This window comes from Zootoca vivipara, chromosome 2, assembly GCF_965207765.1.
Source record: "Zootoca vivipara chromosome 2, rZooViv2.hap1.1, whole genome shotgun sequence".
In the NCBI taxonomy this organism is placed as follows: Eukaryota; Metazoa; Chordata; class Lepidosauria; order Squamata; family Lacertidae; genus Zootoca; species Zootoca vivipara.
The window spans coordinates 57,479,151-57,495,831 of record NC_142584.1 but is presented as its reverse complement, the minus strand read 5'-3'; the positions used below and the strand labels follow the sequence as shown (position 1 = coordinate 57,495,831).

The 16,681-nt window shown below is 44.9% G+C and overlaps 1 protein-coding gene across 1 annotated transcript; it reads left to right on the top strand.

Moving 5' to 3' along the window:
* Nucleotides 1-5,437: 5,437 nt before the first annotated feature.
* On the top strand, nucleotides 5,438-11,839 carry HNRNPA0 (heterogeneous nuclear ribonucleoprotein A0). Its single transcript, XM_088661939.1, has one exon. The coding sequence runs from the start codon at nucleotides 9,486-9,488 to the stop codon at nucleotides 10,407-10,409; it is 924 nt and encodes a 307-aa protein (XP_088518065.1). The 5' UTR covers nucleotides 5,438-9,485; the 3' UTR covers nucleotides 10,410-11,839.
* Nucleotides 11,840-16,681: the final 4,842 nt, after the last annotated feature.

Below are 16,681 nucleotides of genomic sequence, written 5' to 3'. Positions count from 1 at the left end.
AACTAAGAAGTAAGGCACGCTCTAGAGAGAAACCAATAAGGAGGCGGCGAGTAGGAGAGGCCAGTAGTCATGGGGACCACTTTTTCTATTAATGTTTTTTTCAAGCATTATATTGCAACCTGATTTGCAGTTATCTATTTCACAGAACGTTTGCTTACTTAAAAAAAAAAAACCCACGCTGGATTTCACATGTGTAAATATTTACATTTGGCTTATTGGTCCATTGTAAAATGTGGCAGTGTTAAAATATTGGGAATATACAATATACTGTGTTGATGAGAGATTGGGCTTTTATTCTTCTGAGACATTGGCGGTGCACAATTAAAACCATGGTTGTTTTTCCACTGTAAGCTTTTTATTGTTATGTGTAAGCTGTTCAAATTAACTGGGATTTTTGCCACTGGTTTCTGAGCAGTGTGGTATATACGCAGTGACTGTTTCTCTGTCTAGAATCACAGACACTAATATTCAAGAGACATGCCGATAAAACTTAGGACATATATAGCAAAATTGCTTCACAAACAAATCTTGGCAATTCTACAGCAACCCTGTAATGTCAGTAAATATCACTACTGTACAGTATGGTATGGGGAAGGGGCAAGAGTAGATTGATTTCATGGCCAGGCTGAGGTTTTGCAGCTCAGTTATTGCATTAGTTGTGATATTAGATCTCATTGATGTGATTAAAATTGTACTGTTTGAAATGGGAAGCTAGTCATATTTATTACACATATGTATTACGCATATTACATATGGAAGGGACTGACACCAAAATAGGACTCCTCATTTATTTTATGTTTACCACTCCTAATGGCCCTATGAGTAGGGGGTGCCGCTATACAATGTTAAAATATTTTAATGTATACTTCTCATCATGGACATAATGAAAGAAAGCATACTTGTGTCCTTTCCCCCTTTAGATATGTGTGAGGTACTTATCCAGGGGTAGGCAACCTAAGGCCCAATTGCCATCTAAATCCGGCCCGCGGACGGTCCGGGAATCAGCGTGTTTTTACATGAGTAGAATGTGTCCTTTTATTTAAAATGCATCTCTGGGTTATTTGTGGGGCCTGCCTGGTGTTTTTACATGAGTAGAATGTGTGCTTTTATTTAAAATGCATCTCTGGGTTATTTGTGGGGCATAGGAATTTGTTCATTTTCCCTATGACGGGTGAGGGAAAGGGTACATGAGTGTACGTCTACATTGTATAGTCTACAGCAGGCATCCCCAAACTTCAGCCCTCCAGATGTTTTGGACTACAATTCCCATCTCCCCCGACCACTGGTCCTGTTAGCTAGGGATCATGGGAGTTGTAGGCCAAAACATCTGGAGGGCCGCAGTTTGGGGATGCCTGGTCTACAGAGATGGGATTAAATGTTTTACCCCTGCCTCTTATATTCAGCAGCATCTCATTCTTTATTTAAGAATGAATATGGCATTGGGGGCAGTAGCCTTCAACTTTGGAACTTACTTGCAACCGAAAACTGCATCTGGGGAATAATTTATATATATAAAGATCACCAGATTTTGTGGGCGGTAGTGCTGCTGTTGGGCTGCATCCTTGATCAGGTCACAGTGAAAACAGGATGTTGTGCTAGATGGGTTGGTCCAGAAGGGCTCTTTCTTACATTTTTATTGTCCTGTGAATATTTGCTAATCAGCGATGGTTGTCACCTATATTAAGTTTTCCGAAGGAGTAACTTGGCTACCAGTCAATATAGTTAGACCAGAACCTTATGGTTGTTTAAATAAGTAATTAATCTTGATATGCAATTCCTTGCATTTATGGGACTACTAACAAAAATAGCACTAAAACACCCCCCCCCCCAATATTAATTCTGTTTGCAAAAAAGGTTAATGAATAGCAGGATTATGTTTGGGTTATTTGAATATCTGTGCCACTTTTAATTGCTAAGCGACATCCAACGAGCCTTTAGCACTGGGTAAACACAGATAGATTGCTGAATGGGGCCATGACCACGCTTCATTAGGGAGCTAAGTTTATAATCACTATAATCTGATAAGAAAGAATTAAGAGCATATTGCAGATAAAGTCTTGCTAAATAGAATCCATGCCAAGTGTTAGACCCAAAGACAGTATAGCAAAGGTGAATTTGTCTTTCATAAAGCAGGAAACATCAGCATTATGGTCCTGATTTTCCATTTCCTCTTCATGTAACAACTGATAATGGAATGCCCAGATTCAAGGCAGTAACAATATAAAACTTATTCAGACTTGAACCATACAGTATGGCTTCTCTTCAGCACCAAACTTATCAGTTGGGAATTTTAGTTAAAAAGTGTGTGGGTATTCATCCTTTACTCTGATCCTCCCATTCAATAACTTTGTTCTAGAGGAAAGAAAAACACACCATTATCTCCAATAACATTCAGGGGCCAGCTAGAGATTTATTCTGTCAACAGAAATCTATTCTTGACTCTTTTTATCTAATGTTCAGTTTATTCATACCAGCCACCATTAAAACCATTGATGGTTATCTAGCACTTAGACCCTGGCCTGGATAAGATCAGACCTCATTTAGTGTCATTTCCCAGACACCTTCCTCTCAGCATAATAGACAGTTGATAAATGATAGGTTCCTTAGGGTTACCTCTGCCTACTACAGTATTTCCCCAAAAAACAGAAAGGTCAATAATCCTCAGTCTTTGTGTGCTATGTACTTTGCCTGGAGTTCTTTTACTGTTCCATCTCAGGCAGCAAAACGTCTTGAATCGGCCTGTGTCATTGTTAGAGATGTTTCTGAATTACACTGCAGGTGCATCCCCTAGAATAGATCTTAGTCTCCTGTAGCTCTGAGAGGAAGAGAAGGTGCACAGAGCTCAGTATCTGCTACTGCTTCCTCTGGGCTCCCATATCCTAGGAAGTGTCAGTGGAGGTGGTAGTGCGGGGAAAGAAGCAAAGTGTTGACAATCAAGGTAGGTGCAAACCCCTTAGCCACTGTTTGCAATGTAGTCCTTATATGGCTTACAGCCCAAGTGACTGAAGGACCAGCTTTCCTATCACCTTCCATCTTGTGACAAGATCTGTGGGAGAGGCCCTGCCCATAGTTCTGTCAACATTAGTAGCCAGGCCCAGAACAAGATGCTTTACTGTCTAACAAAATGTCACCTTCTTACTCATCATTTCATGTACAGAAACTGACTGGATGGGCAGCTGAATATTACTTCAGCACCATAGCTGCCAAGTTTTCCCTTTTCTCGCGAGGAAGCCTATTCAGCATAAGGGAAAATCCCTTTAAAAAAGGGATAACTTGGCAGCTATGTTCAGCACTAACAACAGGACCGCATCCTCAAGTGCACCTGAGGGCAGCAGACTAGTTTAGGAGATGTCTGACAAGCTCTGATCTTCAACAGTGGGGAATGGCTGGGGGAGGGGGCTGTAGGAGTTCCTGCTGCCCCCCTGCATCTGCAACCAGAAGCAACTGCCTCACTCAACCAAATGGTAGGGCCAACGCTGTTCTTGCCTCATGGTGCAACAATGCAGACCTGTCTCCTACATTATATGATTTTTACACCTCATATTAAGATGAATTTATTTTCCGTTTTGAGATAATTACCTGAAGAACAGCAGCAACAACAATTTGTGCCTTTTCTTCAAAGGAGTTTAAAGACTATCCAAACAACTCAATTACAGCTCATTGACTAAATGCTTATGAAGGTTGAAGGCAGACTATATGGGCCAACATGCTAATTGTCAGGCCTAGCCCTGACCTGGTACCAGACACTGAGTCCTCAGAGGATGAACCAGATACATCACAGTCAAGGAACCTGAAGAGCAGGCAACCCCCTCCCATAACCCAGGGTTGAAGATCCCCTTGAGGAGTCCTCTGGGTTGAAACCTGATGAAGAACTCCTGGAGTTGTCAGGATGGAAGGTGGCTGACACCAAATGCTTTGGATCCAAACCCGGAGTTGTCAGTCTAATTGTGAGTGAGGGTGAGGTAGGGCCTGCTCATGAGTAAGCAACCTCTGATGTGCCTTCAGTGTGCTTAGGGTGTGGTTTAGGTCCTTAGGAGGTCAGATTATGTAAGACCTCATTCTTGAGTATTGCAAGCAACATACGATATTTGGTTCTTGGTTGCCTTTCTTTTGGTGTACCTTGCCTAAACTCCCTGTGATATTGATCTTGGTGTGTTGCCAGTATCTGTCTCTGGCTCATGTATGGACTTAGATACTCTGCTTAACCTTGGTTTGTTTGGACTGTGCTGCATCCGAAACCCTGCCTGTGTTGGTGAGTACTTTGGATAAGGCTTATCTCCTATAGCTGTGACCCTAGTCCCTTGGGGTATCCCCTGCAGCATCACACACACACACACACACACACACACACACACACACACGGGCTGGTTTGAGATTCCATTCAATCACTATGTGGAGTTGTTTTTTGTAAAATAAATGCACATTTATTAGTTATTTTGTGTATCTAACTGTACTTAGGAATATGAAGATACTGTACTGCATTTTTGAAGTATTTATAATGTACTGTTTTGTACCTGCATTTTTCTTGTACTTCCTTATGCCTGCCCCAGGACATTTTGGGAAACAAGGCAGGAAATCCTAGTTTCCATTCCTAGTTTGCCATTCTGAATTGATAATCAGAATCTGAGGTCAAAATAAAAATATAAATAATTGTCCAGTGGCACCTTATATAAACCAACTAAGTTTGTTCTGGTATAAGCTTTTGTGTGCATGCACACTTCTTCAGATACACTGAAACAGAAGTCACCAGACCCTTATATATAGTGGAAGGGTGGGGTATTTCTCAGAAGGGTAGTAGGAGATGAGTGCTTGGCTCAATGGGTAGCTATGGTAAACCTGTTGACTGCTAATGACTGTTAATGACTGCAATTAGTCCTACAGGAAAAAGCAAGGGATAGTATGCAGATGATCAAAAATAGCTTTAGCATGTGTAATGAGACAAGAATCCAGTATCTCTATTCAGACCAGGTCTCTCCATAGTTTTCAGTTTGGTAATAAGTTGTAATTCAGCAATAGTCACCTATAGTCTCCAAGTGACTTATCCATGCAGTTTACCCATTTCTATTGAGAAATATTGTCACACAAATGCCTCATTGGAGACTGTGCAAAAACACTGGTATTGCTGGTAATACCGGATTGTAGGGTGGATTCCAGTTGTGTTGCAGTGCAGAGTTGTGGTGCAATCATTTGTGTGTGTGACATAAAATACTGTTGGAAATTCTTTCTGACATACCCACGGGACAAGCAGGAATTAAAAAAGCGAAGTGTTCCAGTTCTGCTACTAAAGGCTGGTTACATCTTTGATACATTTTCATTGAATGCATACTGATCTTTTATACTGCTCTGCCACCATGTGGATGCAATTTGGTATTTGTGTTTTTTAAAAAAAATGTCTGACAGGCTCTTTAAAAAGAAAAAAAAGACAGTAGTACAATTGCAAACCTCCGTACATTTATTATAACAAATTTATGAAAAATGTTTTTCAAATATTTGTGCATTTACAGGATATGGTGTTTCCATAAGGTGTGACAAACTGTAGAAGACTCACCAAACAGGGGCGTACCCAGGATCAAAACTAGGGGGGGGCAAGCCATGGTCGTTCAGGGGGGGGCAAGGCATGGGAGGGGAGGGGCCACAAGTGGGGATGTGGGCGGGGCTACTGGGCCAGCGGGCTTGATGACTCTGCGGCGGCTGCAGCCGCTAAACGAACCCCCTAAACTCTCTCACACAAAATTCCCCTGCTCTGAAGACACCGCTCCCATCCATTTACGGCCTAACCACCCCCCTGAAAAACCCCTTTGGGCCCCACATTCCCTCCTCCAGGTCCCCCCGAAGCCTTTCAAGTTCTCACCCTATATATCTGGGATGGGGAAGGGGCTCAGAGGTCTGCTAGTCCTGGGGGGCCATCCCCCTGTGGCCTGGGAGGATACCGGGCCCCCCCCACCAAGCTGAGACCCTCAAAGAAGAAGAAGAAGCTGCCACCACCGCCTCCCCATCACAAGGGAGCAAAAGATGGGAAAGGTGGGGTGGCACAGCGCAGGCGAGTGAGCCCCCCCAGCTGTGACCCTACAGCGGCGGCGGCTCCCCCGCCCTCAACGCCCCTCTCTCGGCAGGGGCAGCAAGGGAGAGCGGCTGGGGGGGGCACATTGGAAAGAAGGAAACAGCAGCCAATGCCCGGAGAGGGCAATGCACGCAGGGAGAGCGGAGAGCTGTGCTGCCCCCCAAGGCGGCTCCTTTCCTATTGCCTGGGGTGGAGGGTGGCGAGGAAGGGTTGCTGCCGCTGGGCTACTCCTGCCACCGGCAATCCGGCGCGAACGCCCCCACGCAGCTTCCTTTCAGCAGCCGCGACCACCGCCTTCGGGCACCGCCCCCCACTCCTCCTTTGCGGGCTTCTGCTGCTTCTGCCCGCTGAGGCTGAACTGGCTCCTGTCGGTGCACTTCCTCTCCCGGCCCAGGAGGAGTCTCAGTACCAACTCCTAATTTGGGGGGGTAGGTGGGGGTGCGGAGGGGGGGAAGGAGGCGATTCCCAGCCCGCGGCGCCAACGATCGCAGTGCAGCCTACCGGGAGGCAGAGCGCGGCAGTGGCTGCATTCACTTGCCAGCCACGTCTCCTTCACTTGCCAGCCCAGCAGAACTCTTAGGTAGGACAGGTTGCCGCCCGGCAGGGCTTTCCATTGGGAGGCGCGAAGGCTTTAGTGGGCGGGGATTGGTGCAGATGTAGGCAGGGCGGGATGAGAGGAGGAGCTGCCGCCGAGGAGCCGCAGCACCAGCAGCGTTTCCTCCCCCCCCCCGTCAGCAAGCGGGGCGCCGGGTATTTGCTTCCCTAGTCGGGCCCGCGGTTTGGCCTTCTAGGGGGGGCAGCTGCCCCTCCCTGCCCCATGGTGGGTACACCCATGTCACCAAAGACTCCTAAGCTTAGCAGTCAAGGAATAAGAGTGGATCAGGAATTGGTTAGGATCAGGATCAGGTTAGGATCTTGTGGATCAGGAATTGGTTAGGATGCAAGAAGAATAGGAATACTGTAATGTAAATGGATAGTTCTCTGAATGGAGAGTAAAAAGTGGAGTCCCTCAAGGATCGGTATTGAGACCTGTACTTTTTAACTTGTTCATAAACGATCTAGGGGTAGAGTGAGCAGCAGTGAGGTGGCCAAGTTTGCTGATGATGCTAAATTGTCCAGTCATTAGCATTATATTGTCATGGGCCATTTTTATCACTTTGGACAAAGAGCTGAAACACTACTCCTCTCATACAGTAGGATGTGTTTAGTGATCCACTGGGCTCCCAAATGAGGACAGGTTCTCCTTGCATTCCTGTAGAGTGGGGGATTCCAGGGCATGGGGGAGGGGACAGGTTTTTTAAAATACACTCCAGATCCATGCCAAAGCAGCTGAGGGCTGCAAATGAACACTCCCATCATGCTACCATGGAATGTTGACTGCAGAGAGCTTTGCACAAGCTTCGCTGTTGCAACAGCTGTAACTGGGAGTTAAGCTGCCGGGAACCAAATAACACTGCTGTTGGCTTCCTTTCAACCCTAGAGCCTAAAGGGATGGAATTGGTTGAGAGGATGTAAGTGACCAGTCAAAAAATCCATGCCATCCCAGGATCCCTTTAAACAGCAAGGTGTAATAGTGTAAAGGGATGCTTTAAAGGTAAAGTGACCCCTGACCATTAGGTCCAGTCGCGGATGACTCTGGCGTTGCGGCACTCATCTCGCTTTACTGGCTAAGGGAGCCGGTGTACAGCTTCCGGGTCATGTGGCCAGCATGACAAAACAGCTTCTGGCGAACCAGCGCAGTGCACGGAAATGCCGTTTACCTTCCCGCCAGAGCGGTACCTATTTATCTACTTGCAGTTTGACGTGCTTTTGAACTGCTAGGTTGGCAGGAGCTGGGACCGAGCAACAGGAGCTCACCCCATCGCGGGGATTCAAACCACTGACCTTCTGATCGGCAAGCCCTAAGCTCTGTGGTTTAACCCACAGCGCCACCTGCGTCCCAAAGGGATGCTTTAGGTCTACATAAATTTTACTGACACCCAGGCAGGCTTTTTGTCATCCTCCATGCTCTGAAATCCCCCGAGCAGTTGCATAGGTTTTAATCCTACTGCTGTGTTTGTGCAATTTGCAGTTATCTGGCAGATTGAATACATCTAACTTTAGGCATTATATTAACACGCTCCAGCACAAAGGCAGCCTTCCTTCTCTTATTTCCTAGGGAGAGGTTGGAGGCAGTGATGACCATCAACTTGAATGGGTTTAATAGGGGATTAGAAGGTTATCCATGGTGACTAGCTACGGTGCCTATGCTCTTGTCTCCATGACGGGAGGCAGTATTGTAATGCTTCTGTTGCTGTAAGAATAGGAGGGGCGAGTGCTCTTGTGCTCGAATCCTGCCTGCTTCCTGCAGGTTTCCCACGGGCAACTGGTTCACCCCCTATTGAGAACAGTTTGCTGGACTGGGTGGGCCTGACCTAGCAGGCTCTTCTTTATTGATCTTCAGCTTCAGCCAAAACCTGTTTGCACCGCACACGCGGTGTGATGAGGACACGCGTAGAAATAAGCCAGCAGCTAGCAGAAGCGCCGTCAGAAACGCAGTAAGAGGTTGGTGTGCAGATTTCCACGTGGAAACCTGTACCCGGCAGGACCTTTGTGCCTCCCTCTGTGGATGTGTGGTGGAGGAAGCTATTATTCAGGACCCGGTGCATTCGCTTCAACGGCACCGTTATAAGCTCGCCTCTTCGATGCTGCCGAGAACGAGGCATTGTCGGTTGCACTCGCTCGGCTTTTCAAACGAGTTCTGCGCTCTCTACCCGCCCCCGCACGGCAGGGGCCCCAGAGGAAAAGAGCGCGCGCTAGCAAGCGGGAATGCCCATTGGCTGTTGGCTTTGAACGCCGCCGTATTAGCACGCGGCTTCTCTCTTTTCCCTGCTTCCCCTTCGGCACGAGGCCATCTCAAGATCGGAACGCGATAGGTGCTTTGAGACGTCACTCACGGGCCTTTTCAGCAGCTTACTTTTAAAAAGCTCCCCCCTCCCCGGCAAAACCTTGTGGTGGTAAAAAACAAAACAAAAAACCACCAAAAAGAACCCCCTCCCGATTGGCTCTCAGAGCTGTCATTCAACAAAGTGACGCAAAAGACGGGGGACGACTCCTCTTTGCCTCATTTGGCACAAGGGGAAACGGAGGGGTGGGGGCGTGCCTCGCGCTTCCAAGGTGGGCGTGGTCACCCGCCGTTTCCTTTGTGTGTGGGCCCCAGTCGCCGGCTGCGAGCGCGCCTAAGGAGTGGAAGCCGCCATTTTGTGCGTTTTCCTTTTCCCCACCCCCCTTTTTCCCCGTTCTCGACCGGTGGAAGCCTAGGCCTTCGGGTGGCCCTCCGAACGGACCTCGTAGCGCACCCGCCGGTGTACTGGTAGGCTGCAGCTGCCCCCTACCGGCGGCAGCGGCGAGTAGGAGGCGGCGTGTGGCGGGCCGCGGCTCCAGCATGGAGAACTCCCAGCTGTGTAAGCTGTTCATTGGCGGGCTGAACGTGCAGACGACGGAGGCCGGGCTGCGGGAGCACTTCGCGGCCTACGGGACCTTGACTGACTGCGTGGTGGTGCTGAACCCGCAGACCAAGCGCTCCCGATGCTTCGGCTTCGTCACGTATTCGGCGGTCGAGGAGGCCGACGCCGCCATGGCAGCTTCTCCGCACGCGGTGGACGGCAACGCCGTGGAGCTGAAGCGGGCCGTCTCCCGAGAGGACTCGGCCCGGCCGGGGGCGCACGCGAAGGTGAAGAAGCTCTTCGTCGGAGGCCTCAAGGGGGACCTGGGCGAGAACGACCTGGTGGAGCACTTCAGCCAGTTCGGCCCCGTGGAGAAAGCCGAGATCATCTCCAACAAGCAGAGCGGCAAAAAGCGCGGCTTTGGCTTCGTCTACTTCCAGAACCACGACGCTGCCGACAAGGCCGCCGTGGTCAAGTTCCACCCCATCCAGGGCCACCGCGTGGAGGTCAAGAAGGCCGTGCCTAAGGAAGACATCCAGGGCGGAGGCGGCGGGGGCTCCTCCAGGTCGAGCTGGGGCGGACGGGGGCGAGGAAGGGGAGGCGGAGGCAACCGGGACCACAACGGGCTCTCCAAAGGAGGCGGCGGAGGCGGCTATAACAGTTATGGTGGCTACGGCGGCGGCGGAGGAGGAGGCGGCGGGGGCTACGGATCCTACGGAGGTGGCTCATACGGTGGAGGAGCCGGCGGCGGCGATTACGGCAACGGGTACGGCGGCTTCGGCAGCTACAGCCAGCACCAGTCCTCCTACGGCCCCATGAAGAGCGGCGGCGCGGGGGGCGGCGGTGGCGGCTGGGGCCCCCGCAGTAACAGTGGACCATACAGAGGCGGTTATGGTGGGGGAGGTTACGGCGGCTCCTTCTAAGCGGGAAATGCCCATTACTGTTCTGGGGGTGTCGGTTTTGTCTGCATGGAGTATGCCCTCTGTTGTACCGGGCCAGGTTCTTAATAGTTCCCCTACTCTTCGCCCTAAGGGGGCACCTCCGTACGAAAAGGCTCCCGTGATGCGGAGCTGCTCGAATTAATTCTTGTTGGAGTCGCTCTGCTGCCTGTTTCACTTCTTTCCGAAGATGGACTGGGCCTCCTCACACACAACGATTTTGTGTTAGTCATTGATGGACTCTATTTTTTTATTGCTTGGACATTGGTCGTTTTTATACTAGGAATAAGATACCGTTTTAATTTTGGTTTATTTGGGGTTGGGCGGGAAAGGGGAATTAACTTTGTAAGGACTTGGATACCTACACATTTTTTTCTACAAAATCTGCTCTGCTCCCGTGGCTGTAAAGGGGGAGGGGGGAGAGAAATGGTTTTTACATTTTTATTTTTTAAATAAATCATTGTGTTCATTGACCTTTACATGTCTTTTTTCCTAGGGTTCATTCCATACAGTTCAAGCAAAGGCTTTTTTAGTCAAACAAGTTATATCTGCTCAGATTTCTACATGTGTTTCTAGTAAAGGTCTCAACTTTTTTGCTGCCCCACTAGATTGGATTTAATACTTAAGAGATATACACCAATTTTTGAAATGCCCACGGGTGGATGTAGTCAGTTAAAATACTTTATTGTACATCCACTTTTTTGTAGTTGGGCAGTTGCCTTGCTGACACAGTTAGTCTGTTTTTTGTACAGGTTGTTCTCCATCAACATATGTTGTTCTGACACATTTAGAGCATGTGCTTTTTTCATATAAGTGTTCAAATTTTCAGATTGCTCAGTTTCACATTGTGTTATTTATTGGCTTGCCTGTAAACGACCCATTATGGGGGAGGATGCTTTCTCTTCTGTTAAAAGTACTTTGTTTGCATAGTGAAGTCATTTCAACTGAATTCTGTCTTGTTCTTATTAAAGGAGCCAAGAATCCTGTAGAGCACCACCTGCTGGCAGAATAGTTGACCATTGCTATAAGCTTTACTACAACAGACCAAAACTGCTCTCAAATTTATATAGACACTTAATACTTTAAATTGCAAAAGGTCAAATCTGCATGCCAACAAAAATCCTGGACATTGGCTGAAAAGAAATACATCTGACATACCCATAAGTAAATTTCTTGAATAAATAATTAAATTGCCCAGTCTTCAAATTTTGTGCTAGGTGATTGATAAATGAGCCAGTAACCTAGGTGCCAGTTGTAAATCAAAATCTCTGTAGTCTGCTTGATGTATTTGTAGCCCTTTCACACAGTAGAATTGAAGTTTGTTGTTCTATTAGCAATGTTCTAGAGAGAAACTGCCTTCCTCGGTAGAAATATAGACTAGTTATGGATTATTGCAAATAAAGAATTGAATTCTTCACATGCTTCAGTGAGTATGTATGAAATGGCTAAAATGTTCCTGTTTTAAAAATATTCAGACTTCAACCAAAGTCTTATGGCCTTCTCTAAACTACTTTGCTTTTAAACTGCTGGCTGAAACTTTTTCATAGGACTTAGCTCCTGAAACATAAGCTAGATGGTATTTGGTCAAAAAAGCTTTCAGTCAGGCTTTTATTAAATATTTACTGCAAGATTGAATCAGTAAGTTGTGCTAGGCTTTTATGGTGGTTGAAGTAGATTTGCATTGGTTATTGCCTTGAAGAAAGTTCATGGCTACTTATGTAGTTGAAGACATCTGAAAGAACATGTTCCATTAGTTAATGTAGTTTGCTCTAGAAGTACAAACAGTTACATCAAGTGACTGTACAACAATGAACTGACTTGACTTGATAACTCTTGGCTTAGATGCATAAAAGCACACAGGTCAACTGCTGGTCAGTTACCGTGTGTTAAGTTACCAACTTTAAAGCAGTGAGACATCAATTCTTAAACATTATTTTATACCATGTTAATGCTTTTCCTTCACAGAAAACACTAAGAATGCATAATACCCACGTTAGGTGGTTTGTGGCTTTGCAGCGCATGCACCTATAGCAGAAGAATATTTTTTATCAATTACGTGTTCTGTATGCAGGTCTTTCACAGCAGTGTGTTCTGTTTTTCTTTATTTAATATGAAAAAAACAAAACTCAGTCCTCTGAAAGGCAGTTAGAAAGTTATGCTGTCTCGGAAAAATGGGCTAAGACACCTTAAAGCAAACAGGCTCCATTTTTTAAAATAGTAGGTATTCTCAATTTTTTGTTCTTGTAAGGAAGATAAGAAACCTCATGCAGATAGAACTGACCTCTGAGTGTTCAGACAAAATGCCTAGAACAGCTTTTTTCGTATAGCTTCTGTCTGTAATTGTGGTGGTCTGATCTCTGCTTTTTAAAGGCTTAAAGAAAAGTTGGCATCCAAAACTATTAGTAAATTGTGGACTTAATATTAGGAAAATGCTGGAGATGCCAAGAATGAAAGGTGAGAACAATCCGATGAGGAACTGGGAATGCCTTTTACAAACACAAAACATGCAGTGGGTGGCATTTTGGATCCCCTTTGCCAGTCATATTTTCAGTAGTTGAGTAGTAATGCTCAAGTATGCATGTCTAGAGGAATTAAAACTCTAGCATCTGATAATCAGGAATGTTGTGAACAGACTCTTACAGGAGTGAATACCAAACTAGTGGTGGTAACATCTCTGGTGGTGACTATATATGGTGCTAGTCCCTTCATGCTGCTATGTGTAATACCTTGGTAGTCTAGTCTTTGGCACTAAAGCTTTACTATAAGCTGCAGCATGATTATGTATATTTCTCCTAGGAGGCAAATGCTGGTGGTATACCACAGTTATAAAAATGGGTGTATGCTGCCCATAAAGTTTTCTTTAGCTGCCATTGCATACTTTCAAGTGATCTGCTGCAACAGAGTGTGCCATATATTGTAAACAGTAAAAGCTGGAGGCTGAAAGTGTGTGATGCAAAAAAGAGGTCAGTTTAAATTTCAATAGTTTGACTACCAGCACTTCTGAGTCCTGAAACTAAAGCATTACTGTATATGGAGAAATGTACAAATGATGCAATACTTTACAGTTCAGTACTGTTCTGTTAAGACCAGTGTATCTTGTGTCACCTCTCCCCCCCTTCAACTGAGTTTCCCTAAAAGAGGCAGTTTGCTTGGCAGAGTTTAAGAACAAGCTGTGTGCCAAGCTCCAATACATGTAATGTAGATCTAGGTCTAATTAAGTGCAGCATGTTAACAATATTGTCAATTTCTATCTGCTGTCTAAATTCTGTAGTGTTTTTTACATCATGGTTCTAATTATACACATACCAGATACGGTGTATACATTGGATGAAAGAAGCAACTATAGTATTCTGATCCCACCCCCTTTGCTTTAACTGATACCTACATAAGAGTACAGTACAGTATTGGAGACCAAGATTCTGGTATGGTTCCTGACAGGATTAATAATGGTAGTAGTTTACCTTAACCTGTGTTTTATATGTGGGATCACAAAATTGGAAACTTGCTTGTTTTAATGTTCATTGAGATGTCACATTTAAAGATAAGAGAGTGGGGTTCACTGAAATGAGGGCTGGAGGCTTAGTTGCTCATGAGTTTGAACAATCAGTCTAATGAGTGATTAACCTGGTGAAGTGGAAATAAACTTCAACCCTGTGCTTTTTATTTTTAGCCTCATAACTCACTGCTTACTATCTGGTCAATTAGAATTTTCATTGTGTCTACAGCTGTATATGAAAGGAAATGAACACAGGCAAAATTAAGCTTGATGTGAATATGTTGGCTTGAAACAACTTGTGCGTTAAAATTCAACAATTTAGTTTCTACAACATTTAAAACTTTTGATATTTGGTGGTCTTTGTGCATTGTCTGTCTTCACCGCTCTGGCTGCTTCACATGTTGACAGACTTTCTCCATAGATCTGTGTTTTCTTTGGATTAGATCTAGCCCTGGAGTCTCTATTTTGTCTCTGTTACATGTTTACATGAATGGAAGAGGGACCTTGAATCCCCCCCCCCCAGCTTTCTTGGGATAGATATGCTGAAAAGCTCTCTGTCAACAATGCAGATTGTGACACATTTCATGCCAGATGCTGTAATCCCATACGTCTTGTCATGCTACCCTGAAGGAAAGGTATGGTTTTAGTTCAGAAATTGAAATTTTAGTAAGCAGGTTTATTAGAAATAATTCTTACACCATACATCTAAATGCGCTGTGAGATTAAATCTTTGAAGTCAACATACTATTTATCACATATGGTTAACAGTGCCTCTTTGAGTATCCACATTTTATATATACCGGTAACATTAACGACAATTTAGGGTGGTGTTCACATGTAGTGTGTGCTTATAAAAGCAAATGAGATGAATGCTTAATAACTAAGCTTGTTCTCAGTGTTTGGTATAAATGAGTTTTTTTAAACCTAAACTTGATGGTGATTTACACATGCATGTTCATTAACCGTACTTAGTGATTTGCATTGGTGAATGAGCCATGAGATCAAATATCAGAAGTTAAGCTGAGAGATACTAAGTTACTTAAGGTCACCCAGGGAGCATCATCAGCAATGGTGGACTTGAATTGACTGTTTCTACAACCAGCTACGGTAACCTTTTAAATGCACTGTCTCATAGATCTTGCCAAATTTAACATTGTTCCTAACTGCTGAAAATGCTAAAGAATTACTTGGGATTACTGTAATTATAATTGATCTGTGCTCCGTTGCGTGGTGCTTATTCATACAAGTAACTGCCTGGAAAAGCATCTGCTTTACTCTCAGTTTTAATAATTTCTGAGGGCATAGATCTGCAGGTAAAGGTGAGTTCTAGTCGGAGTTCATTTAAAAGAAGCAAACATTATATGGGCCCAAGAGACCTCTCATGAAAGTCAGCTTTGCGTAAGCTTATCCAAAAATCACTTGTGAAAGCACAACCATATCTGCACTGCTGTGCAGCATAAAACAATAATTAACCAATGAGCAACCAGGGGAACAACTGATCTGATCTTGGGCGCTACTCATACTTAGTCCAAATAATCCTATAGAATAATATTTTATCTTTAACCTCTTCTGTAATTTGCGCTATGCAGAAATGCTAGAAAATTATAACTTTCAACACCTACAAAGTATTCATAAAGCAGTTCCACATAAATAGGTCAATAGATTACTGGACTCTACGACATACAAGAATGTACAGTATAGATCTGTTTATATTTTGTCCAGCTCCTAAGTGGCTGTTACATAGAGTGAATGTTTGCTGCACTAGGCTGTAGTGATTGCTTTTCGAAATACAAATATGGCACAAAGAAATGTTGACCTATAGACTTCAGTCATATAAATAGATACCTGCGAGGTCAAATTCTGACCCAAAGCAGGCTCTAGCTGCCTATGACCAACTGCTGCTTCAGAAGAATGACAATTTTATAATGTCTGAAAAGAGACTGTGTAGAAATACAGGAAGTCTATATTGAGCAACTTGGAGAGTGCATGAATGAATTAAAACCTATAGAATTGTAGAGCCGGAAGGGACCCAGAGGGTTATCTACTCCATGTTGTAAATCAGTTTCTTTTTCAAACTTAGTACTGTATTTTAAAATAGCCAGCTTTACAATGTAATCACATGTCTTTACTCAGAAATAAGTGACTGTTCAGCGCAGTCCAAAATGTGTGTAGTTCTGTAGCCTAGGGCTACATTTTATTCTAGAATCAGTAGAAACAATAGTTGTAAAATAGTCCACACATAATCTAGATCAGGCATCCCCAAACTCAGCCCTCCAGATGTTTTGGGACTGCATCATCCCTAGCTAACATGACCAGTGGTCAGGGATGATGGGAATTGTAGTCCCAAAACATCTGGAGGGCCGAGTTTGGGGATACCTGATCTAGATCCGTTGCATTTTTTTTTGTGTGTGTGTGCCTCTAAAAAGCATTTCTTGAGACAATTGTTTCATTTTTCAACTAAAAAGTCAATGTGGACTGATCCTATTCGGTATTGCTTTGAAAACACATGTAGGCAGTCCTGGCAATGGGGGTCTATCCACTACTGCCAGTGACACAGATGGGTGTATACCAAAATCACAATCACCACTTCCTCCTCCATTCACTAACGGAATGTGCAAGGAGGAAAAGGTATGGATATCTTATTTACTTTATAAATCAGTTAGTTGCTTTATCTTGCCCAAGGCAACCTAATGAGACTTACAAACAAACAAACAAACAAACAAAAACAAAGTCCCACATAAATAAGGCCAAGGGAAAAACC

Coding starts and splice junctions, on each gene's coding strand:
- HNRNPA0 (XM_088661939.1), top strand. CDS start 9,486: ATGGAGAACTCCCAGCTGTGTAAGCTGTTCATTGGCGGGCTGAACGTG.